Here is a 25,935-nt window from a genome sequence, read left to right as displayed (position 1 = left end):
CGTTCTTATAGTAGACGTTTTTGCTCATTCCATCTAATAATTTTGTGCTATTCCTGTTGTGTTTTTCAAGGAAATGACACGATGCATTTAATTCATTCTCAAATGCATCAAGCTAGGCTGGTATCGAATATAAAAGCTATTATTTTTGCAGAAGAGAAACTTTGGTTTACTTTGAGGATGTTTTTTTTCCTCTATGACAGTAAGTTACTTTTGTGTTGTGATTGGTAAGGAGCCTCATTTAGTTTGAGGAGCTGTTAACTGTGCTTACATCAAAGGCTTCTAATTAGAGATGTTTGATTGCTTTGTGTCTAGTGGGAAATCAAGAATCTCATTATTGCTAATTGAAGGACTCGATCAAGATAATGCCCCTCCTTTGTTAAACTTAAATAGAAGCACAATGTTCATACCTCTGTGACTATGGAGGGTGTGCAAATAACTGTACTTACTTATACTACAAAGTGTGTTGATTTAAGATGCGCTGTAAAGAAAACAAATCCTCTTACATTTATGGAAAAAATACAAAAAATAGCAAGTATAGTTCCAAGTATATTGCTACCTATTTACAATTCATAGCCATTCATTTTTTATATTTTAATATATAAACCTGAACATACCAGATTTAACTATTTAAATAAAATGTTAAATTAAAATAATTTAAATTCTGTATGTCACATAAGAACTTATTACACTGTATTTTTTGACTCACAAAAATCATACTTTGAATTTATTTTATTTTTTATTATTTTATAGTGTGTAAGCAATTAACAAGTTTTTCCTATAGCATTTTTACATTATTTTTACATTACAATCTCTTCATATTTTTACAAGGTGGCTTGTGCTTCACTTCTGAGCGTGAATATACAGGAAAAGAAAAGAAAAGAAAAGCTGCTGAGAGAGAGATGAAAAAAAATAACCCAGTTTCTCTGGAAAAAATGTCTGACCTGCTCCTCTATGATCACAATACACTGAGGGGTATCTAAATGTCATGTAGGCTACCCTTTTATAATGTGTATTTGTGTGAGTGCCGAGAACTGACAATCCATCCATTTGGCTTTCTATAGCAGCATACAATCCTTGTATATTAGTAAACCAAATAATTTTTTCACTTAAAAATGTCCCCATTAATAAAATGCATACAATTTTACAGTAAACACAAAAGCGTTTTTATAACAACGTTAATATGTAAATAACGTAGCATTAAGTGTTTTTCCCTGGCAGTAATTTGTTCAGATTGCTCGAGGTTACGGAGCGAGTGTGTGTGTGTGTGTGTGTGTGTGTACGAGCGAGTGTGAGTATAAGAGTTAATGACTGCGCGCGCACGAGAGAATGAATTCATTCAAATCTGTTGCTCTGGTGAATCTCCGCCCGACGGAGCCCAGAGAGATGCTGCTGCTGCTCCCTTAGAAGGACACCATGAGAAATCACAGGGAGAATCGCGACGAGTTACTCAATATTTCTGCTTTATACGGAGGATGACATTAACATAATATTAAGATGGGATACTGACACTATTGCGGCATTGACTGATATTAAAATAACGCAAAAGAGATGAGTATAATTACTTTATCTTTGCTCCTGTGTGCTGACCTACTGGATTTCGTTATAGGTAAGTTTTACTTGAATTATGTATGATTTGAGCAGTCAGCTGTTTAAAGAACAGCTGTAAAAGTCATACCATATTGATATTTTCTCTGCACTTAAGAGTCGCGCTTTGGACTGAATGTATAGTCTATATGTCTTTACTTTTTCATTGTACATTTTGGTAGGCTGTTAATACCAAACTGCCTATAGCACATGTGCAGTATATATTTACAGCCTCAGGCTATTCTGTTCCGCACTATATGAATGCAGTACTGATTGAATGATTTCTAGATTGAGGTGGTTTATCCTTTAAACTCAGGTGCATTTGTTTAATGATTTTGATGGGTGGTTATTTTGAGGATAAAGCTTAATCTTTTGTCCTGACCCAGTTTTATGAGGGGTTATCTGCACTCTGAAATAATTAAAGATCATTGATTGCAGAACAGTAGTGCAGGAATATCTACAGTTAATATGTTTTTTCTTTCATATGCATGCATAAGAGAGACAGAGCGCTTGTTCTTGACATGAATCAGTAATTGCAGCCATCAAACTCTTTACTGTAACTCAATAATGCTGCCTTGCATCGTGCCATGTCTCATTCCCTTGAGTTGAGCACTTAATGTCACCGGTCAGATCATATTAGAGGTCCAGAAGCTTTGAGAAGTGCATCATTAGCAGTGTTTCTTTATTTGTAATCATAGATATGTGATTTAAGCCTTATGTGTTTTGCTTTGGTTCTCCAAGTCTTTACAACAGACATCATATTCAAGTTTTATCATGATGCATATTGCATGATTTTTGGATTTTTGTTTAATAAGGTTGACAGAATTGGAAGTTACACTGGAGTAAATTATAATGATACTGTTTAGTACAGTTCAAGATTTACAGCAAAGATTGGGGCAAACTAAATGTAAAGGTTTAAGAATAAGTCATTCAAAACCAATATTGATTGGATGTTAATATAAATATGGGTGTGAACATAGAATACACGTCTCCTTAATTATATATGGTGACCTAGCAATCAGTTTAACTGATGTCATTGATTATTTTTGATCAATTTCTCCACTGTTTTAGACTGTATGATAAATGTATCATATTCACAGATAACACAAATGCCTTCTTGTGACTACACTAGACATCTTTAATACACTCTAACCTTTGATATGCTTTTATGCATGTTTATATAATCAAAGAAGATTACTGAAATCACCACAGTGGCCCAACTAATCCTTATACATCACCATTAACATTTCTAACCAACAAATAAAACATTTTTTTCTGTGATTTCCAAGATTATTGCAGTCTATAAAAGGTCAACCCTCAAAATCGACATGGTCTCCACTCACTAAGCCTTCAAAAGGACACTCTGCAGCATTTGCTCAGTAAATGACGGCATGAAGAAGTGTGTGCTTGAGGGTCACAGGACATTTCCAGTGTCCTGTGCTGCATGTGGGGCAGCCTACAGAATCACTTGGTTGATGGAGAAAATACCATGGATTAGGGAAAGAAGAAAACACACACACACTGAAAAAAATAATCCATTCACTGACGTCACAGTTAAAAAAGCCAATACGGTGGAGCAGTGGGATTTTGTAGGTCAGTGAATCTGTGACAGATTATAGGCCGATTGCCTCCCACTCTGATGCCTGTGCTCGGTACACGGTGACTGTTTCAATGGAACTGCATCACTCAGCAAGACACGGCTGCTTTTCATGGTTGTTCAAGACATGAAGGCATTTCATGCTTTCTGTCTGATGTTGGTAAAAATTTGAGTAACAATTGTAAGCTAAGTCCTTTCACTTTATTTGGACAGGGACACAGCTCCGGCAGCACCGATGGCTGGAAGACTTGGAAGAGATGAAATATAGCTTTAGATCTTGAAGCATCAAACTACACAAAGAATCCATCTTTGTGACAAGCCATTATGTAATACTGTAATGCGCTGAACAATGTGTGTGTGCAGCATCTTTTCAAATCTATTCTAAACAGATGGGTGTTTGATTTATAGTGTAGCATTTATAGTCTACTTAGCTTTGTTTTTTGTTTTGTTTTGTTTTGTTTTGTTTCGTTTCACTTTGCTTCTTTTGATTTTACTTTTTTGTGTCTTTGTTTGATTTTGCAGTATTTATAGCAGATTTTGCATTGCTTTGTTTTTTGTTGAGTTTATTTTTTGTTCACATTTGTTTCACTTTGCTTCTTTTACATTTACTTTTTTGTTTCTTTACAATTTGTTATTTTGCTTAGCTTTGGGGTTTTCGCTTTGATTCTATTCATTTTATTTTTTGTTTCTTTACAGTTTCTTATTTTTCTTAGCTTTGTTTCTATTTTTTAGTTTTCTGTTTTGTTTCACTTTGTTTCTTTTTAGTTTACTTTGTTTTGTTTCTTTACATTTTGTTTTATTGTGTAGCATTTATAGTGTGTTTTGCTTTGCTTTTTTAGTTTTTTTTTTTTTTGCTTAATTTTATTTTTTTGCTTCTTTTACTTTTATTTTGTTTCTTTACGTTTTGTTATTTTGCTTTGTTTTGTTGTTTAGTTTTGTGTTTTGTTTCACGTCACTTCATTTCATTTGACTGTTTCTTTAACTTAACGTTTTTACTTAGTCTCTTTATATTTAATTAAATTTAGTTTTAATTTGTTTCATTTCATCAGAGAGGTACAATACATTACAATACCTGACAGGCATGCACTGATGTTTTGAAGTTTATTTTTTTTATAGTATACTTTACTTTGTTTATAGATATATAGATAATATAGATATTGATTTTTGGTCAGTTTTTCTGGATCAATGTCATTACAAGCAGAGTTTGATGAATAATGAATAATCAAGGATACACGTCATGTATTAAAAATTAAACTGATTAAAGTCTATTTTAAGTTTATTTTTATAGAGTAATTTAATTTGGTTTTTGTTTATATAAATTTTTTTTTGGTTTATGCTTTTTATTTTGCTGTTTTATTTTGACATGGTTGAGAGCAAAAAATCAGTTAATACTAATATGTTTGTAATATAGACATTGTTTTAAGAACATTTTTTTCTGGATCAATGTCATTACAATCAGAGTTGGTTGAATAATGGATAATCAGGTATACCTGTCAGGTATGTGCTGATGAAAGACTGTTATTTCTTGCTGTGAGGAGATTAAAAATTAATGAAAAATAGCACAGAGACATCTTCTTGCGGACTTCTCACAACATCCATTAATATTGGTTTTTGCAATCATGCTTTTTGATCTGAAATATTCACAACTTGGATCAAGAGCTCATTATATGCTATAATTTCACTGTCATTGCAGTATGACCTCTCTTGGGGGAGGTTTATATTGCGTTCTTCAAAAGCACTCCGTTTTGCTAACTTATGACTTAATGATTTCAGAAATGAGGAGAGCACTGTAATTTTGCTAGGACTCGTTGCTGGTAATTTAAAGGAGGGCTGTGCAATTGTTGGATGTAATAATGCATTCAGAAAGTGACACTGCTATCTTTTTCCAGGTTATTTAACAGTCACCATTGAGCCTCTCCCTCCTGTGGTTATGGGGGACACAGTGACTTTGAAGTGCAATTTCAGGACGGATGGCAACTTACGAGAGATTGTGTGGTTTCGGGTAAGTGGGGTCCGAGTTTCATCTTTGCATGATACGCCTTTTATTTCAGCATCCTAGAAAAAAATAATCACTTGTTTTTCAGTGTGCTAGTTTTTGTGCCTTTTCAAACTCTTTTAGGTTGTTGTTCTGTTGGCAAACTGACATTGTGAGAACAGAAGCTGTCAAAAATATGAAAATATATTCAGGATTAACAGTGAACGGCTCAGTGATTTTAGGACAAGCTGTTTTCATTTTGTCGTCACACAGAGACATAAGTGTGACAGTTTTGATGAGCCAATGGATAAAACATTCAATTAAACACATCAGTATGCCAATATATTTCCATGACATTTTTAAAAAGACTCTGCCACATCATTTCCAATATATCATATGTTTATTTAATATTACTTAGAAAATCATAAATTATACAGTATTTGCTTTTCTGCATCTATCCCCCTCCACATCATACAAAGGTCACATTCTAATAGTGGTCCCATAAACTATTAAAAATGTATTGATGTCTCGGTATTAGATAACAAAACATCAAACTATTTTATTTACTTTTCAAAATTAAATATTTGACAACCAACTGGTAAAACTTATACCTTATCTTAAAAGCAATGACTTTGCTTTGAGACTAAATGTCTGCCAGGTGCATAACTGTAAATGTGGTTGTCAGATGTTAATGGATCTTGTCCATAGTTAATAAGATGATACATGTACAAAAAACCACTTTGACATCAACTGGTTAAAATTGGCTGAGAAAAATGAAGCCATTTCTGAACTTACAAGAACTTGCACCATAGATGCAGTTGCTTTAATGCTGAAGTTATCTTATACAATGAAATTCATACATTTTTAAGCATGATTTTAGTCCAGATGACAGCTAAACATTTATGTGAATTATTGCAAATAATCAAGCATTTACTGTAAGTAGGAAGCATGTAAATGCAAAAAAAAAATAATAATAATAATTCTCTCAACTTTCTTTTAGCCAGTACATGATAGTATATTGTCATTGTTTTCAAAGGTGACTGAAGGTGGAACATCAAAACAGAAAATTTTCACCTACGACGCCATGTACAACACCAATTTTTCTCACATGGAGGACTTTCGCAGACGAGAGGACCTTGTTTACCAGTCAACTGTCAGGTTATAGTTATATCCAGCAGAGCACAGTTTATAGTGGATATTACATGGCTTTCCTCTCGGCACGCACAGTGCTATTTTTATGACTGCTGTTATGTGTTTAGACAGATTGTTCCTCACTGTTCTCAGGCTCCCTGAGGTTCAGATGGAAGATGATGGACCATATGAATGCCATGTGGGGATCTATGACAGGGGATCTAGAGAGAAGGTGGTCTTGGCATCTGGGAGTATCACTCTTAATGTCATGTGTAGGTTCTAGTTATAAACCATCATACACAATTTTTACGTTGAGGCATTGTATGTGGTCCAAAATTATTCTTTTTTTAAATGCAGTGATTTGCTTTAGTATCTGGTTGGGTCAACAAAATCCATTATATTCTGTTATTAACTGCCATAGTTATTCTAAAAACCTGTATGACTTTATTTCTTTTGGGCACATGAAAGAATAACTTTGGGCCCAACTGACATTCATTGTACTGACAAAAATATCTTCATTTGTGTTCCACACAAGAAAGAGGTTTGGAACAATATGAGAAAGAGTAAAAGATGACAAAATTCTCATTTTGTGTGAACTATATCTGTAACCTCTGGAAAAACACACACACACAAAAAAAACATTTCAGTGCACTTTTCTGTTATTTGAAAGGATTCTCTTTAAATAGAAAATTCATGATTAACTACTTGATAAAGATGCTTATTTTGATTCAGCAGTGTTTTAGCCTAATAATATAATAACAGTGTGTATATCTTTTCGGTATCAAAACCAGGGCAATATTTTAAATTCTCATTCTCTTTCTTAATTGCTTGCGCAAGTACCTACATGCCCATAAAGTTTGGGAATATTCAGCAGGGTATTCATGCAATTTCCCTCTGCATGTACTTGTAAATTAATAAGTTTCAATCGGATGTAATATGCCGTGACATGTAAGTGAGATACGAGCTGGAGTTCATTTAATGGCAGCTAAGAAATCATCAGAAAGATTTCACATGGATTACTGACTTAAAACAAGAGATTTTGCTATTGTGATATAAATCTTGCCTACTAATGCACTTTGCTTATAAACTGAAAGCTCATTAAATGAGGATCTCCTGGCTTGCGGTCTGAAGCACAAAAGTGCCCTTGAGGGAAAGATACTAATAATTACTTTGAATGCTGCACTGTCATCTCTGCTTATCTCTTTGAATTGCTGGTGTGAAGCTATCGATTTATAATGAGTTTTCAATGTCTTTGTTTTTCTCAGCTCCACCAAAATCAATATCTGTTGAAGCAGCAAATCAGCCAGCTCGATTCAGTCGCTACGAGGCTCAAAATTTCACACTTGTTTGCATTGTAACTGGAGGAAAACCTGCCCCCGTGGTTAGTAGAAGAATTAAAAAACAAGCTCTAAATTAAAACCTAAATAAAGACGGACATGTATACAGCAGAGGTTATTTAAATGGAAATGTGTTTCTTTGCCATTTAGTTGTACATTTTTGTAATTATTTCTTCACTAAACTCAGGTGTACTTCAAGAGGGATGGAGAACTTATTGAAGTACATCCTTTCACGTCTACTGAGAAAGTGGAAAACAGAGGCTTGCTCGCTGCCATGGATAACCAGCCGCTTATCAGTCGAGAACTGGATGATACAAAAGTGCAGAAGTCTCTTTCTTTCCTGGGCCCTTACAGCGAGCCGGTGCGTCTGGATAAGGACCGGCCCCAGCGCCACTACACGTCTGTAGCCCCTGGTCGGGAAGAAGCCAGTCCCACCACAGAGGTCATCCCAGAGACTGTGATCAGCCGAGAGTTTCCCCGCTGGGTGCTGAGCTCAAGCCCGATGTATTATTTCAACCATACGCAGTCTGAGCTTCATGACGGTACATTGGAAGTCCAAGCTATGCTGACCTGGCACTTGAACCCACAGCTGGACAATGAGGCTCTGTTCACCTGTGAAGTCAAGCACCCTGCTCTTTCCATGCCCATGAAGGCAGAGGTTACACTCTGTGAGTGTCACTTTATATACGTCACCGAATACAGTTACTGAGGGGGTCTAAAGGCCCGTTCACACCAAGGAAGATAACTGTAAAGATAGTGATAAAGATATAGGCCTAGTTTTAAAAATCGTTCTCAATATAAAAGAATAGCAGGGCCCACACCACAGCTAACGATAAAGGCACAGAAAAACGATATCCTTGGAATCACTTTCAGAATGATTTTTTCCAGCTGATAAACAAAATAAAACAGATAAGCAGATTATATTGTCCGCTGGTGTGGACGCTAAAATAGTTATCTTTATAGTTACCTGTTATGGGAACAGGCCTTAAGTATGTTTATTAGGGTCTCACAATATATTAGAGTTTTTTTTGCTCATATAGTTCTTGTTTTGCTATATTATTACCAAATATTGGATTTCTTTTGGGAGCTGATTGATTGTAGGCCTCATTGAACTAAGGTTATGCATATTGCCAAAATTATCCACACTAACAGTACGTTCCAAGAAGTAATACAAAACCTGTGTGTGTGTGTGTGTATATATATATATGTAAATGGAAGACCTTGACTCTCTGCCTCCTCTGACATAATGACAACAATTTTATTTCTCACTGTTTACAAGCTGCTCCAAAAGGCCCGAAACTCTCTGTGGTACCAAGCCGAGCAATAGTGGGAGACACGGTTCGCATCAAAGTGGAGGGATTCCAAATGGGGCCCAAAGCGGTACAATCATGAAAGAAGAAATGTTTCTAGTATATAAAGTGGTGCAAAATAATTATTTGTAAACAATGCAACTTAACAGTAGCAGTGATTATTGTTTTTGTCTCAGCAGAATACTACTCTAATTTGAATGCAGGGCTAATGTTTTTTACATTATAATGCCCACCAATGTCTTTTGGAAATGTTGAACTAAATAATTAAGTTGCTTTTGATGATTTATAGTGTACCATAAATGTTTTTGAGAGTTTCTTTTGAAAACTGTTTAATATTCTCTTCAAGTACAAAATATGAGCAAATGAATACTGCCAGTGGTGTTTAGCAATGTATATAAATGATTAAAAAGAGTCTCCCTAGCAACTCCTCATAAATATTTTAGCTTTGTTTGTAATGTTTCACACTTGAATGCCGAAAAATATAAACTATATACTCTGCAGGGTATAACCATGCTCAGTGTTTTAAATGTATGAAGTGTTTAATGAATATTTGGGTTTTCTCTTTGTGCTACAGAACAAAGTGTTTCCAGAGCCTCTGTTCACATGGACACGTGTGGGAGGACCTCTGCTGGATGGAAGTGAAGAGAGATTTGGTAAAATACTGGTTCTGGAAAGAGTCCCAGCTGAGCTCAACGGATCCATGTATCGCTGCACGGTCCAAAACCCATTGGGATCTACCAACACTCACACTCGCCTCATAGTATTTGGTCAGTATACTAGAAGATGCATCACACGTAATTCAAGTGGTCTGTAGCCAAAACTCAGATGCCTCATACTGTTCAGTTTCTACCTTAGATGTATCTGCTTCACAATGCTGGATCCACATCTGACGCTCAGAGTGACTTGTCTTTATCCAGCACTCGCATACATTAAAATTTTCAGACCATTCCCAAACATCCTTATTTCTCACAGTATTTTGTTTGTAGTCAGTAATTAAATGCCCCATACTGTTTAGTGAGACATAATCGCAGTAAGCTGTTTATTTTCAAAAGACATCACAGTGTTTGATCAGTAGGCAAAAAAAGAAGAAAAAGAAAAAACTGTGCACACATAGTGTATAGTAAGTTTTTGATACCAGCATGCATAACTATTTATGGACTTAAAGTTGCACTCAGTAATGTTGTTTCTCATTAACATGTTTTCTTTTTCGGAGTGTCTATTTACACTAAGTGCAAATAGCCAACCTTGTTGGCAGAGGCTATTTACACTAACTCCGCTCACCAACGGTGATTGGGGCAGTCAACTGTACAAAAGACGCTTGATAAATGTCAAGGCCAGTTGCGTAGATAGTAAAACTTGTGCTTTTTGACGCAATCGACCCGGATTTGAATCTACCTTTTGCCAAACTTTTTTTTCTCCCTTTTCAAATCTCATATCACATCGGAAAGGCATTTATTTTCAATAAAAAATAAAGGAAATAATCAAAAAGTTGAAAATAAAGTATCGGGTAGGGTTAGGGTAGGTGTAGGGGGACTTCCATTTAATAATTTGAATTAAAATGATCATTTACACTCAATACATTATTATTACATACTTTTTTTTTATAATGTACTACAATAGTGAGGTGCAGATAATTGACACTGTTTGCAATGAGTAGTATAAATAGCAGAAAATCCAGCTATTTTCACTCAGTGTAAATAGCATTCATCGCTATTTGCACTTAGTGCTATTGCTAAGAAAATATACTATTTTCACTTAGTGTAAATAGCATCTAATACACTAATACACTAAACAGCATCTATCGAGTGAGCCACTGCTTTTTTTTTTTTTTTATAAATATGTTTATAATTTTGCAGAGGAAGAGGAAGATTCCAGTCATATTGGTAGTTTAACAAAAGCTGTTTTCTTTTACATAGAGCAGGTAGCCTCATGGTGGTCGCCATGTTGAGATCACATGACCAGCTAATACTATTCAAATTTCAATATCAAATTTCAATATATAAAAAGGAAGATCAGCTCCTATGTGAGGAAATGGCTAGGGGTACCACGATGTCTAAATACCATCAGCCTGTATGGGCATGGCATCCTTGAGCTGCCCCTTTCGAGTTCAAGTGCACTAAAGCAAGGCAAGTGGGGAAGACGCTACGGTATGCGGAAATGGCAGATGATGCTCAACAGCGTGGCTGGAAAGTGTCCGTCCGCCCTGTGGAGGTTGGCTGCAGGGGCTTTGTAGCAACATCCACCGTCAAGTTGCTTAAGGAGCTGGGAATTCTTGGCCAAACCCTTCGCCAAACCATCAAACAAGTACCAGACTCAGCAGAATACTGCCTGTCGGCGTTCCACGACAGTTCGCACCTGTTTGCTGTCCCTGACCTCTGTCCCATTTAGCCACCTTTTTCAAGACATGTAAAAGCTTTTAAAAAATCACAAGGGTGTATTAATAATGTTTTTATTTCAGAATAAAATATGAAAATATCTTGAGCTTAGGGCTGTGCGATATGACGATATATATCGGATGGACGAAATAAAAAGTCTATCGTTTCATATTATGTTCTATCGTTTATTTCGTGGTGTCGCAAAATACATTGTTTACGGTAATACTTTTTAATAATTTGGATGAGTGCGATCTTTACACACCACCACGGGGTGCGAAGGGGAGACAGAACCAGAACAAAACGAGGAGCTCGTTCCTAAACGAGGGACTACATCTGTAGCATGGGCACATGTTTTTAAGCACTGCAGTTTTAAAACAACCGATTTTAAGCCGTTGAAACACAAACAACAGAGCTATATGCGTGCGTCGTCTCTGTTTCTGTGTGAGAGGACCGCGCATTTTTTTATTTATTTTTTTGCCGCTTTATTGACTTTGAACGATTACATAAACACACTTATATGCGACAGAATCCCCGTCTTGGCAAGTATCCTCATAAAGACAGCGATTTAGGTCTTAAGAGAGAGGAAACGGCTGAATGAGAAAACGCATATGTAACAGTATATTGGATCCGGACTTCGGTCTTAAAGGGGAAGCGGTCCAATATTCGTTCTGTCTGCCATTCATATTAATCATAGCACATTGCTAGATTGCTCTCTCACTGCTCTTGACTAAATTACTTTTGTAACTTTAATAAGAAGTAATAATAATAAAAAAAAATTATATTTATATATTTGTATAGAATCTATACATAATACAGAGATAGATAATCATAGATAGATAGATAAATATAATTAACACAGTGAAGACTAATTAATTTACACAATGTATGTAGCATTTCTCATTTATTGTAGTTTTTTGTCTTATTGCTTGCAATTAGTTTCTTATACTTATTTCATCACTGACTGTTTATTTATTTTCAGTGAGCTTGAGGGGTTTTTTTGTCTATTTTTAGGATTGTATTAGTTTGATATTGACATTGTTGAGAAGGATTATGAAAATTCTATGGTATCAAAGATTTTAATATCATAAAAACCTTTTTAAAAGAAAAAAAAATTACTATATCGTGATATATATCGTTACCGTGATATAAAATGAGTCATATCGTGATATAAGATTTTGGTCATATCGCCCACCCCTACTTGAGCTTGTGTTAAACACATGCCTTATTTAATGCATTTGACTGAAATGCATTAAAAAAAACAGTGACTTGACAATAGAACCCTCAAGTGCTAAAATGCTAACTTGTTTTTTGGGTTTTGGCCTGCAAAAATCCCTTCAACGCTATTATGGCTGAATGCAAATAGTGGAATACAATGGCATTAGTAACTGCTAACTCACTTTTGCTTGATGTTGCATCCGCACCACTAGGTGACTGTAAAGGTCCATAATGACCAGAATATCAGCAAGTTCAACATAACCAAACTACCGAGTGCACCTTTAAAGGGTTACTCCACCCCAAAATAAAAATTTTGTCATTAATCACTTACCCCCATGTCGTTCCAAACCAGTAAAAGCTTTGTTCGTCTTCGGAAACACAATTTAAGATATTTTGGATGTCCAGCGGATATTCTCCAAAATGGCGCTACGGTGACGCAGATGAGATGAATTGTTGAATAAAGTCGTCATTTTTATTTTCTTTGCATACAAAAAGTATTCTCGTCACTTCATAAAGTTCAGATTGAACCACTGATGGCAGATGGACTATTTTGACGATACCTTTCATACTTTTCTGGTCCTTGACAGTGTTATTTACTTGGCAGTCAAAAATATCTTAATTTGTGTTCCGAAGATGAACGAAGCTTTTACAGGTTTGAACGGCATGGGGGTAAGTGATTAATGACAAAATTTTCATTTTGGGGTGAAGTAACTCTTTAATGTTACATATTTCTATGCTTTTTTATTTCTCTGTTTTATGTGATTTTATTGATAACTTTTACGGTTTAACTAAAGTTGACTTTTTTTTTAACAGAAAATCCCAGGATCAAGAAGAATATACATCTGAACTGTAAGGCACAAAAACATCCTACACATGACATATCCAACAGTATTGTAGATAAACTCTGACCATGACTGTTAAATAATTTTCAGCTGGCGATTCTGTTGGAGACATGGTTGGGCCCTCACTGATGCTGCTGCTGTTGTCATTGACTCTGGAGTTAACATGAGCACTATGGGATGCACTTTCCATTAGTACCCTCTCTGATACTCTGTCAGCTCCTCTGCCATCTCTCTTGCTGTCCAGCAGCTACGCAATAATCCAGGACTGAGATTGCAGCAGAGAAATATGTGCTCAGAATGAGAACGATAAGATCAACCCTCCCTGACCACCCCAACCACGTGACAACGGTTCAGCTCAGTTTGTTCCACACCTGTTTTGTCACAATACAGTGACATATTCATGCTTTGATTTCATTTTCTACATTGTATTTGTGCACAGCTGTGTTGCAGAAAAGGATTAGAGTGAAGTGGAATGGGACGGCCCACATAGCCTACAGATAATCCTGGACATACATTACAGCTTTCATCATTCTAAACAGCTTATTGTAATATCATTTCATTAATGTTGTTCTTTATATCCGAGCTGTTGAGTGCAAAATCACTTACTTGATATCATGGCTGAAGCTATTGAATGTTGAGTATGAGATTCACCTACTTCATATGACCTCTAGATGACGGTATAGATCTTCAGACCGAATACCTTTTTTATGCCTAATATGTCCATAGACCCTTTTGGCTGGTGTGCACTGAGAAGCACCTCAAGCAGTTATGTAATGCATTATAACGCAACGTCATTATCTCTGCAGTGAACAAGGTGTGTTGCTACACGTGATACAGACTAATTAAAGGCAACTTTTGAAATTAACTTAATTTTTTTTTTCTGTTTATACAAAATTCGTACAAAGTGTAAATGATGGTGTGACAGTTTACAACGTCCAATTAATTATTATAAAATAAGATTAACGCAAACTTCCGCAAAGTAATACAGTGCTGAGCACATGAATGACCTGAGTTGTGACGTTTGGAAGGGGCGTGTATGTCGACGCGAAATATGGCGGCAAACAAGTCGGTTGTGAGTGGTTATGAGCGATGCAAAATTATTTTAATTTTATTTTATGGATGAGCAATGTTCGAAGCCGCTGTAAAATTACTAAACATAAGATACTTTGCTAGATTAGGGTAATGACCCAGCTAACAAAAATATGTTTTAAGAACGTTTTGGTAATGTTCCCATTAAGTTCTAAAAAACTAATTCTGAATGTTCTCCGAACGTTCAAAACGTCCAGCTTTTTTGTTTGTTTGTTTGTTTTTTTAATAAAAAATATTTTTCCTTGGTTATTTGAACGTTAAGGGAACATTCCATTTTTTTATAATTTTGCAAACATTATGGGAATGCTACATTAGATGAACATCCATGAACAAACATTCTATGGGAAAAAAAACTCCATGAATAATATTTTGTGCTATTTTAAGAACAGCATTAAAGACCAGAAAACTTTGAACTACTGTTTTATAGGTCTACTGGAGGAACGTTCATAACATTGAGAACCGAGAACTTTCCCTGTTAGCTGTGGAACTCGATATTTCCGAGTCCACTTGAAGGCCACATTTGGATTCTTGCTAGTGAGATTAACCTTTTTTCACATTAATTCGAAGACCAGCATTAAATTGTAATTAAATTGCCGCGTGAAAACGTCTAAGGATGTTTGAAAGTTGGATGACAAAACAGATGCACATTACTAATGAGTCTCACAGCAGTTCACACGATGAGCCCCTTTAAGTCTTTAACAGTGATCAGCATGACTTCACGTATAATGAGAGGATAACAGTGTAGCATAAATAATGAATAAATGTTTCACTAATTATCTCTCTCAATCTTCGTAAGACACTTGAGTTCCGTCCCGCCTCTTGAGCTCACGGAGACTGGCTGATATTATACCGTTCTCCATGCGCGATGCATGTTGAGAGAGAGAGAGAGAGAGAGAGAGAGAGAGAGAGAGAGAGAGAGAGAGAGAGAGAGAGAGAGAGAGAGAGAGAGAGAGAGAGAGACGTCTCACATGTGACAGTTCTTCATTCGTAGGTAGGTAAGACACTTGGCACGCTGATGGACCTCCTCTGTTAGACCTGCTCGCACTTTAAGGGACTTTCTTCTTACAGACCAAGAGAGCAGGACGCATTTCCAGTTACTCAGAGAACTTCAGCGTGCCTTTTGACAGCTGACAAGTTACAAGCACATTCGCTTCTTACGAGCTTGTTTTATTCCACAAACTCGATAGAAAGATCGGACTATCTGAAAGTCATGATGGAGATGAAGGTGCTGGGATGCGCGTTGCTTTTTCCTCTCCAGATCTTATTTTGCTTATTGAGGGCGATCGTGCGCTTCTTTACGCGCCAGAAGCGCAGAGATCTGGGCACTGATGTGATCCTCATCACTGGAGGTGGAAGAGGAATCGGCCGTCACCTGGCTAAAGAGTTTGCCAAGCAAGGAGCAAGAAAGGTAAGGCTGCGTTAGTGTTTTTATTCGGTGTAACGCAATTCATTACGATCTACTCACTTGCTCTTAATTAAAAAAAAAAAATGCTTTCCATTTCACTCTTGATCAAGGACCGCATATAGAAAATGAATTTGAGCTTTTAAATACATTTTAAAAGTCTTTAAAAAAAAAAAAAAAATTAGTATTAGTATGTACCTAATGTATTGTGAAATGTAAATTTCCAAAGCGCAATCTGAGGTTAGTCTCGCGCAACACAAATTGTAATTTGGAGCCACTAACGCGATTGATTAGCTAAACAAACGTAGCCTATTTATCTACAAAACTTTTTTTTAACAGAACAATAAAGTTCTGTGATATATTTGCATAGACATATGATCAAATGAAACATAACAAGGCTATATATCGATGTAACCCCGCCGTCACGGGCAGCGCGCAAGTGGCGTACCGTTGTTATGGTTACCTCATCTGGCGAATGCCTCTTCTCTTCGTTAGCGGACCAAGCGACCGGTGAAAATACGCCTTTTTAATATCACTATCAAAATTGCTCACTTGCTGACATGGATTAAGATATAAAAATTCACAGAACTCCTACAGTACTCACACACAGGGCCTACGTTTTAAAGTAAGAAAGAGAAATAGAAAAGCTCAGCTCAGCTCAGATCTATGTGCCTATAAGAAACGAACAAATGTGAGTAGGACATTTTTCTGTTACATAATTGATCGGTTTGTTTATTATTTCAGCATTACTGACAACCAAACAAAACCAGTAAGGGTCATGTTTACCTGATTTATTCACATTGCAGTAAACACACCTTTTTGGTTATGTAAATACACTTTGAAATGGCCGAGTTTGTCCTGATGGGGCACAGTGTGGTTTTCCAGTCAGTGCAGTCAACAGAAGGTAGTGACCTGTTGCTGCCCTCATCTGAAGCCTTGAGTTCTGTTTTATATTCCTCCTGCACACAAACACAGGTGTTTCCTAAGCCTTTATGTCTTTACAAATGCCCAACAATGGGCTGCTGACAGGCACGGCTGTTTTGTTGAACTCAAATCATGTGTGACTCTTTAACCTTCCAGGGAAGTTCAAACTCACCAGTCGTACAGGATGGACGGTCACAAATCATTTTATTTATTATTATTATTGTTAATGAATATAAAACTGATTTAAACTTACTATATCACTCTTCCCAAGAATAGAGTAAGACCACTAAAAGCACAAGCATCAAGTGTCAGGAATACAGTGTGCGTGTGAGGGAGCACATGTGTATGTGCTGCATTAATGTGTGTGAATGTGCGCCCAACATGTGTAGGTGTGTGAATGGATCAATTGCAAGGGGATGTAGTAGGCAGAGAAGCACCTTGCAGATTGGTTACCACAACCAAGTTCATTGGCAGGTCAGCCAGCTTTTGCAGAGCAGGGCTGATGATGTCATTTGTGTTATTGTGTGGGCTGCTTACGGCTGAATCCCAGAGGAACAGAATCAAACGGAAATCCAGCGGAGCTGAAGCTGTGTATAAAAAGTCAAGTCAAGCAGACACAAGTTAGGCCTCCTCAATTAAATATTGATCAAATATGTGTTTTATTTCCCTAAGAGGAGATTAAAATAGGATGAAAATCTTTCACATCTTTTCCTTATAATCTACTGCATTAGTCTGTGAGTTTAGAAACCTTGAACAGCATTAAAATATTTTAAAAGTACATTTATAATTATGAAGTTCTGCAAAGTTAATGATGAAGGATGAGGTATAAAGGTGGGAAGGTAAAGGTGAATAGAGGCTGGCACTCCCATACTCCCAGCTGGGCTTTGGCCCATGCCTGACCCCTCTGGGCCAGCACTAATGAGGGGGTGTTAAGCTTCCCCTGCCCATGTCTCCCGGTGACTCTGTTGCTTGAACTTTTACTGATAATGGGACACTCACCATGTGCTGTTGTTTGTGACATTGGTGGGACATGAGTCAGGCAGTATGTCACGAGAAAGCACATCTGTTTCACTCTGTCCCTCTCAAAATTATATTTTATATAAAAAAAATTAAGCCAATTTTACTACTATTAACACTTTTTTAAATTGCACTGTGACTATATATTGTCCACATGGGATTGTGAGGATAATGGAGCCTCTGCAGAATCTCGACCCATAGGCAAGGAAACACCCTGGATATATTATTTTTATTTTATTTTATTTTTTAATTTTTTATTATTATTTTATTTTATTGTCCAGTTGTCCCATGTAGGGTTACCAGAGATACTGGAGCATTTTCCTGGCAAGCAGGGAAGTACCCTAGATGGATTATTTTTTATTTAATTTTATTTATTTTTAATTTTATTTAATTTAATTTAATTTTATTTTTATAGGCCATAGGCCATAGGCAAGAAACCACCCTTTATTTTATTTTATTTTTTATTTTATTTTATTTTATTTTCCTGTTCTCCTATGTAGGGTTACCAGAGATGCTGGAGCGTTTTTCTGGCAAGCAGGATTATTTTTATTTTATTTTATTTTATTTTATTTTCCTGTTCTCCTATGTAGGGTTACCAGAGATGCTGGAGCGTTTTTCTGGCAAGCAGGATTATTTTTATTTTATTTTTATAGGCCATAGGCAAGGAACCACCCTGGATAGATTATTTTTATATTATTTTATTTAAATTTTTCCTGATGTCCTATGTAGGGTTACCAGAGATGCTGGAACATTTTCCTAGCAAGCAGGGAAATACCCTAGATGGATTATTTTTTTATTTAATTTAAAAACTTTTTTTCTGCACTGTCACAATGCAAAAAAACAACAACAACAACAACAACAAAAAAACAACAAAAAACAATTGGGGTGACCCGGACATGTTCTTGACAGGTTATGTGAGATTCCCCCACACTAATGCTCTCCCTTGAGAGGCTTTGAATACTGAAGGGTTCCTCAGAAGGTCAGAACATGTGACTGTTTTATGTGTGTATGTTTGTTTATAAGGTGGATTGAGATTGACAGGATGGGGAGGGGACGGACTCATCCTTGTGTTCATTACCTCTCGCTGACCTTGCTGAGTGATGGATCTAATAGCCAGAGAGTTAACCAACCTACACAGCCTGACCCTGTCCTCTAGCACTCTCACTGGCTCTCCCTAAACCTTGTGTACAATGATAAGGAAATACTTAATTCAGTAACTCCTTAGAGAACTCAACCTATACATCAATGTGTAGCAATCATGCATAATACATCACAGGGTTGGAGAGAGTTGTCCCTCAGCTTACAATGTAAAAACTCCTCCTGTTGTCTTGAAAAGTGTAAACGATGTTCTGCATTTACTTTACACCAATCATGATTTTCCTCCCTCAGGTGATTTTGTGGGGCCGCACAGAGAAATGTTTAAAAGACACATGTGAGGAGATCTCCATGACTGGAACAGAGTGCCATTACTTTGTGTGCGACGTGGGCAACAGAGAGGAAGTGTACCAGCAGGCCAAAGTGCTCAGGGAAAAGGTATGTTTAAACTCCTAAAAAATATTTTAGCCAAAAGGACTTTACATTGAATAACCCCGTCTTAAACAGCTAGTCCTGTGGCTTTTGCTTGGGTACATCCATCTACAAGACTGCGAGTCTTATTTGTCATTTTAGGTTTCAGAAGGGTGCTCTCTAGCACCCCCTTTGTGGCTGCTAGGGTCTAGGCTAGGGATTTTCAAGGATTTTAATGCCGAAGACTCCCATATGTAGTGCTTCCGTGTGTGGGACCCTTGTTCATGTTGTTTTCTAAATTAAATAATTGCATTATTTATATTTATTTTACATAAACATGTTGCTATTTTTGTTTCATTTTATTTTTACATTATTTTATTATATTATAAACGTTTTTTTTCTAATTTAAACAATTGCCTTCTTTACATTTATATTTTTTGGTTTATTTATTTTTTTATTATTTTAGTATATTTTTCTCTGCTTTGATATCTATTGTGGTACAATGTTAAATTAAACATTTTTGGCATATTTGGCATCTATTATTGTATCTTTTCATTTCCTTGGAACCAAAGTAATACAATTTTACTTATCCACACAGTAAATTTGACTCTAAATGGATGTGATGTGGTCTCACACAGGTCGGGGATGTCACCATTCTTGTCAATAATGCAGCTGTTGTCCATGGAAAAAGTCTTATGGACAGTGACGATGACGCACTCCTGAAAACCCAGCACATAAACACACTTGGACAGTTCTGGGTAAGAAGCTAATCAATATCTTAACTTACTCGCTGCTCGCATGATTGTCAATTTATTGTAGTGCAGTAACCGTGCTTTGAACCGAACATGAACTCTAGATACTCCTTTGTGTTTTGCAGAACATTTTTCAGTTACTTAATGTTAAGTCACTTGGCATGCTGTAATTCTTGGAAGCGTTCCTCATCATTAAGCATGTTTTTGCCAAGAGAGAAAAAGTAACACCGCATTCCTCACATAGAACAGTCAGAGACAAAAATACAAGAGAGATTCACAAACAAAAGCAAATGGTCCTAACAGAACTGGTGGAATAGTTAAATGTTTAGAAGAAAATGGACTGCTCGGAAGATCTAGGCTACACACAGTCATGCTTTTTAGGACACATTCATAGTCAATGAGAACAAGAGCTGATCATCCGAGACTTTCGCTGCAGTAGTAGCTCATGCTGAGGATTGCTGTAATATATTGTTGCTCTAATCTCAAACACATGGCGTTTTCTGAATGCCAGTTTTATATAGAGTTTTGCAGAGGAGCCATCATCTGACTTGAGATCAAACACTGAATGTGGGCTCATATTTCTGCTGAGCCGGTCAAATATGCTTGTTGACTTTCACCAAAGGTAGTCTAGAGAATACTAGACAATTAACACATTCCCGACCCCGAAGTTCTGAAGCTTTCATTGTTATTGTTGGATTTTCCAGAAGATGATTGAGGGAACAGAACAATGTGTAATTGTGTCTGTCTCCCCCACAGACCACGAAAGCATTTCTGCCTCGCATGCTGGAGCTCTGCAACGGCCACGTGGTGTGCATTAACTCCATTCTCTCCCTCTCCTCCATCCCTGGAGCCATCGACTACTGCACGTCCAAGGCCTCGTCTTATGCCTTCATGGAAAGCCTGACGCTAGGCCTGCTGGACTGTCCAGGAGTGGGCTGCACCACGGTGCTTCCCTTCCATACTGACACAGAGATGTTCCAGGGCATGAGAGTTAGGTAATGATCTGCTAGTGCTGATAAACATGAAGACCTAGTTAAAATTTAAAAAAAGTGGTCCATCATTCAATGAATTCATGTTTTAGGTTCCCTAAGCTGTTTCCTCCTCTGAATCCTGAGATAGTGGCTGAACGCACTGTGGAAGCTGTAAGGACCAACACTGCCTTTGTTGTCCTGCCATGGACCATGCACTTTCTTGTCATCCTTAAGAGGTGAGACTATCACTGTTGTAGGAATCAGAGCAGAATAACATATTTTTATTCACAATTCATTATTTCATAAAAGATTATTCATTATTCTATGCATTATATATTACATATTTCAACAGGCTGCACATAACATAACTGATTTTTTTTTTTACAGTCTTTTGCCCCAGTCTGCCCTGGAAGAGATCCATAAGTTTTCAGGAAGCTACACCTGTATGAACACATTCAAAGGACGGACTTAAACTTAGAAGCAGTGTGACTGTGAAAAATCCTCAAAACCAATTTTTTAATGCAAAGCAAGCACTACGTCCAGGAACATCACTCTGTTGCTTTGTGGACGCAAAAAAAAAAAGACTGTGAAAGGGTCATTGGGAACAAGCGTATCAAGGTGGATTGTTTTTCCAGGAACTGTTATGTCTGCGAGATTTACGTGGATAAATTTGGATTTGTTGCCCTATACTGGACTGCACACAGGCATGTAGGTGAACGTGTTCTTTGGACATTGTGATAGTAAGGAGCACAGACTGTTATAGTTAAAGGGATAGTTCACCCAAAAATGAAAATTACCCCATGATTTACTCACCCTCAAGCCATCCTAGGTGTATATGACTTATACAATTAGAGTTGTATTAAAAAATGTCCTGGCTCTTCCAAGCTTTATAATGGCAGTGAATGGGGCTCGAGATTTTAAAGCCCAAAAAAGTGCATCCATCCACCATAAAAAGTGCTCCACACTGCTCCGGGGGATTATTGAAGGCATTCTGAAGCAAATTGATGTGTTTGTGTAAGAATAATATCCATATTTAAAACTTTATAAACCATAATCTCTAGCTTCCGCTAACTGTCGTATTCGTGTTTACGAGAGAGTGGCATTCCAGCAAAACAAAACACCAGTCACGAATTAGAAATACAATACAAAATAAGAATTTGTACAGAAAAATGTAAAAGTATTTCAATATATGCCAAGAGGAGACTGGTTTTCTTTTTCTGTAAACAAAACTTGGTTCTCAAGAGACTAGCGTATTCTCATCGGAGCTTATGCTACGCCTTCATCCTACGTCACCTGCTGGAACGCCACTCTCTCGTGAAGGTGCATACGACAGTTAGCGGAAGCTAGAGATTACGGTTTATAAAGTTGTAAATATGGATATTTTTCTTACACAAATGTATCAATTCACTTCAGTAGGCCTGTATTAACTCCCCAGAGTTGTGTGGAGCACTTTTTATAATGGATGGATGCACTTTATTTTGCTTCAAAATCTCAAGCAACATTCACTGCCATCATAAAGACTGGAAGAGCCAGGACATTTTTTAATGTAACTCCGTTTGTATTCGTTTGAAAGAAGAAAGTCATATACACGTAGGCTTGAGGGTGAGTAAATCATGGGGTAATTTGAATTTTTGGTTGAACTATCCCTTTAATAAAGAAATGGTTCTTACAATGCTCTGAGGTTTTCATCAGGGCTTGTTTGCCCTTGTAAGGTGTGACATGGGAGTTTTATAGATTTTCACTGATTCATTTTTGTAACAAAAGTCAAGTCTTTAACCACATACGGCAAATGTATATATATATTTTTTCAAATATTTATATTTTCAAAGTTGCTAATATAGATGTTAAAATATATTTACATAAACATTAAATTTGAGTAAGTTTTAGTTTTTTTCTCATTTATCTTTTGGCCATTTTTTATATTTCAATCCAAACGTAATACTGTCCAAAACATAATTAAAAAAAAAATAATTTTTTTTTTGCATTTACTCAAGTTAAGAATGTAAGTGTATGTTCTTTCTCGAAGTATATTTTGTAATATATCTTGGTTTAAACTAAATATATTTTTAATTTAAGCAGTACTGTTTACCGCATATATTAGAAATATATTTTGGCCAGGAAAAAAAAAAAAGGATATTTTTTGCCGTATGGGACTTGTTTAAAGTAATTCCAGCATGTCTATCTTCATATTACTGTCAACTTCAAATAAACAGTATTTGAGCTTAAAAAAAACATGGTGAGTGTTATTTTGTGGGTATTCATGTTGGTTTGAAAACAGGGAAGTGTCAGTCCCTGGCAGTGTGCTTGTTCTGTCTCTGCCAAAACTCACAGGCATTTCATGGTCAGCATTCCACCACTGCAGGCCAGCCAATCGTGAGCTCATTGTACACTAGGCAGGGTTGTCATAACAATAACTCCGCTAAACAGGAAAGCACACTGGAGAGGGGTCAGCCACTGGAAGGCTAATAGATGAATCTAGAACTTGTCATTTTATTCAGCTTTGTCACTCACACCTAGCTGAACGACTGATATTCGCTGTCGATGCAGCTGTATCGCACCAAACAGATGGGTAGGTAATGCAGTGCCTGTTCACAATTTTCTCCTACGCCTCGATTTGCCAAATTGGATGCGAGATCTAAGACTGTGTAACCTCATAAAATCAAATCTACAGGCAGATGTTTTTTTCTTTCGGCGTCTCTCCCTCAAATTCTTTCCATGCGGTGCATCCCTGCTGCAGTATTAGAAGACAATAGAGTGTTATCAAAGCACACTGGGGACTGAAACTGACATACAACAGGCACGAAGCAGCTATTGCAATTATGTGATTACCAATTCACATCACATTCTTCATTCTACACTCAGCTGTTATTTTGTGGCTGAAAGGAAAAGTTACTTTCTGATAAACTATATAAAATAAATAATGTACGCTGTGGGGCTGGGGGAATAATCACCAAAAATGTTGTATAATACAAATGACAAAAACTGAAGAATGAGTCTTGGCATGTCTAACGGCAATGATGGACACTGTTGAGAGTGGGATCAGGACGTGAAACTGTGTCATGGAGTGCATGTGTGTTGGAGAAGTCAGCTCAAATCTCAGGGGGTGAGTTCAGAGCAAGGTTAGCCAAATAGTAGATAAATCTGAGTAGGTTGTTGGACAGACAGCTCACCCTGTGATGAACCCTTTGCCCAGGAAAATGAAACTGCTTAATGTGACCCAGCACAGGTGGAAAAGAAGTAGAAATGGGTACTAGGAGAATTGGTAGGGCACATGGTAACTCGTCCCTATTGTAACAGATAACTTCAGGGATGTTGAACATATGCCATTAGTTTTCACAGGTTTATGAGATCATATTTGAACCAGATTTTGTCAGACTGGTCTGTGTTACCACATATTGTACTTGTTTGTTTGAACCCATGTGTTTCTTATGACAGCATCTCATTAACGAAAGCACGCTTATGTCTGTGCAGTACATGAATGCTAGATGTTAGCAATAGTATTGTTCTTTTCAATGTTATTCATCCAAGCAGGGTAGGGTTGTGTGGCCACTGCACATCCATCTTTAACTAATGAGGGTGTCACCCTGAGGGAAGAGACCATTGATCTGACATCACACTGTCAGTCAAGAAGAAGAATGTAGACAATCCCTGCGTCCCAATGTGCATACTATCCACCCTATCTGCCCTAAATTGTATTGAAAATTACTGATAGCATTTAGGATGGATAGTATGCACATTTGGAAGCAGGCAAAGTGTTTGAAAATGCAGCCGTGCTTAACTAAAAGAAACCTCTTAAAAATTAAATGTTACAGAAAACGCATGTATAATGACAGATATTTTCTCTCATTTTAAATACGTTTTGATATCTTTAAATCACTGTTTTATTGACAACTAAAATTTACCATTATAAGCAAATTATCGTTTCTTACATCTCGCGATAATAAACATGGTGCGTCAACTAGTCAGTTCACCGCTTTCGCGCCGTTTTTGTATAGGCTACTTGGCGCGAAATAACCGCAAGCAGCATGTGACCGTCAGCCGCAGAAATAGAGACTTTAATTAAAAAGGTTTGAGCAAACATTGGTAAAGTCTAGATGCTAAAAAACGATTTAAAAGTTACAAACATGGAGGTTCATCTAATTTCACAGAAGGTAAGCAGAAATAATCCTGTTTAACCTATTTATTATGAGGGAAAAGTTGACATTTTCTGATACACAAAGCAGAAACGCTGGATAAAGCACATGTAAAGAACTATATGGCAGCCTATATATCATATCAGGGTCATTCTACAGAAACGTCCACTTTTGGTGGCAAGATGTCTTAAAATGTATTTATTTTTTTTAACATTTAAACTTAGACCACATTATTAGATTACCTTTTGACTTTATGAATACACATAAATGACAGCTTAATGATTTTTTTTTTTATCTTTGTGCATTTATTTAAAGACCACATGATTTTTTTTTCAGCACATGTAGTCAGTTACAGAAAAATAATGATAATGCAACAAAAAAGGAGATTATGTTTTATTTATTTTAAGCAGGTTTGTTAAAATTGTGATTGAATGATATTAGTTCATTTGCGCAACCATGTATTTGTTATAACAATGAAAATATTTGAAAAAAAAAACAGTTATAACAAGTAATGATGCAATCCTTTAAATCTCTAAACTCTTGAGTGTAGCAGAATTCAATGGATGTGAAATTATTATCATGCCACATGTGACACATTTTATTTAATGTGATAGAAAAAAACATGCCAACACCAGTGACGCAATGAATCACCAGTGAAATACATTAGACCAAAGATCCTTATTCTTCAACTATATTTATTAGATGAGACTAAATTGTTACATTTGGCTTTTAGTGAAAGCAGTTAGTAAAAGAACAAACATAAACTGATCTTCAC

The 25,935-nt window shown here is 36.6% G+C and overlaps 2 protein-coding genes across 2 annotated transcripts; both read left to right on the top strand.

The window, feature by feature from the left end:
* The first annotated feature begins 1,413 nt into the window (after nt 1–1,413).
* On the top strand, nt 1,414–14,213 carry igsf21b (immunoglobin superfamily, member 21b). Its single transcript, XM_058763888.1, has 10 exons — nt 1,414–1,606; nt 5,071–5,183; nt 6,193–6,314; nt 6,441–6,559; nt 7,553–7,668; nt 7,812–8,292; nt 8,904–9,004; nt 9,509–9,701; nt 13,338–13,373; nt 13,457–14,213. Exons 1-10 carry the CDS (start codon nt 1,549–1,551, stop codon nt 13,531–13,533), a joined length of 1,416 nt encoding a protein of 471 aa, XP_058619871.1. The 5' UTR covers nt 1,414–1,548; the 3' UTR covers nt 13,534–14,213.
* Nucleotides 14,214–15,378: 1,165 nt separating this feature from the next.
* On the top strand, nt 15,379–22,009 carry dhrs3a (dehydrogenase/reductase (SDR family) member 3a). Its single transcript, XM_058762310.1, has 6 exons — nt 15,379–15,863; nt 19,188–19,331; nt 19,943–20,062; nt 20,813–21,051; nt 21,138–21,263; nt 21,415–22,009. Exons 1-6 carry the CDS (start codon nt 15,666–15,668, stop codon nt 21,497–21,499), a joined length of 912 nt encoding a protein of 303 aa, XP_058618293.1. The 5' UTR covers nt 15,379–15,665; the 3' UTR covers nt 21,500–22,009.
* Nucleotides 22,010–25,935: the final 3,926 nt, after the last annotated feature.

Source organism: Onychostoma macrolepis, chromosome 23, assembly GCF_012432095.1.
Source record: "Onychostoma macrolepis isolate SWU-2019 chromosome 23, ASM1243209v1, whole genome shotgun sequence".
NCBI classification, from domain to species: Eukaryota; Metazoa; Chordata; class Actinopteri; order Cypriniformes; family Cyprinidae; genus Onychostoma; species Onychostoma macrolepis.
The sequence above is the reverse complement of the archived record's forward strand: the minus strand, read 5'-3'. Positions and strand labels throughout refer to the sequence as shown.

Bases quoted from the DNA above. Each gene is read 5' to 3' on its own strand.
- dhrs3a (XM_058762310.1), top strand. From the start codon at position 15,666: ATGATGGAGATGAAGGTGCTGGGATGCGCGTTGCTTTTTCCTCTCCAG. The intron at 21,052-21,137 runs GTAATGATCTGC...TTCATGTTTTAG, and splicing joins TTCCAGGGCATGAGAGTTAG to GTTCCCTAAGCTGTTTCCTC. The intron at 21,264-21,414 runs GTGAGACTATCA...TTTTTTTTACAG, and splicing joins TTTCTTGTCATCCTTAAGAG to TCTTTTGCCCCAGTCTGCCC.
- igsf21b (XM_058763888.1), top strand. From the start codon at position 1,549: ATGAGTATAATTACTTTATCTTTGCTCCTGTGTGCTGACCTACTGGAT. The intron at 1,607-5,070 runs GTAAGTTTTACT...ATCTTTTTCCAG, and splicing joins CCTACTGGATTTCGTTATAG to GTTATTTAACAGTCACCATT. The intron at 6,315-6,440 runs GTTATAGTTATA...CACTGTTCTCAG, and splicing joins GTTTACCAGTCAACTGTCAG to GCTCCCTGAGGTTCAGATGG.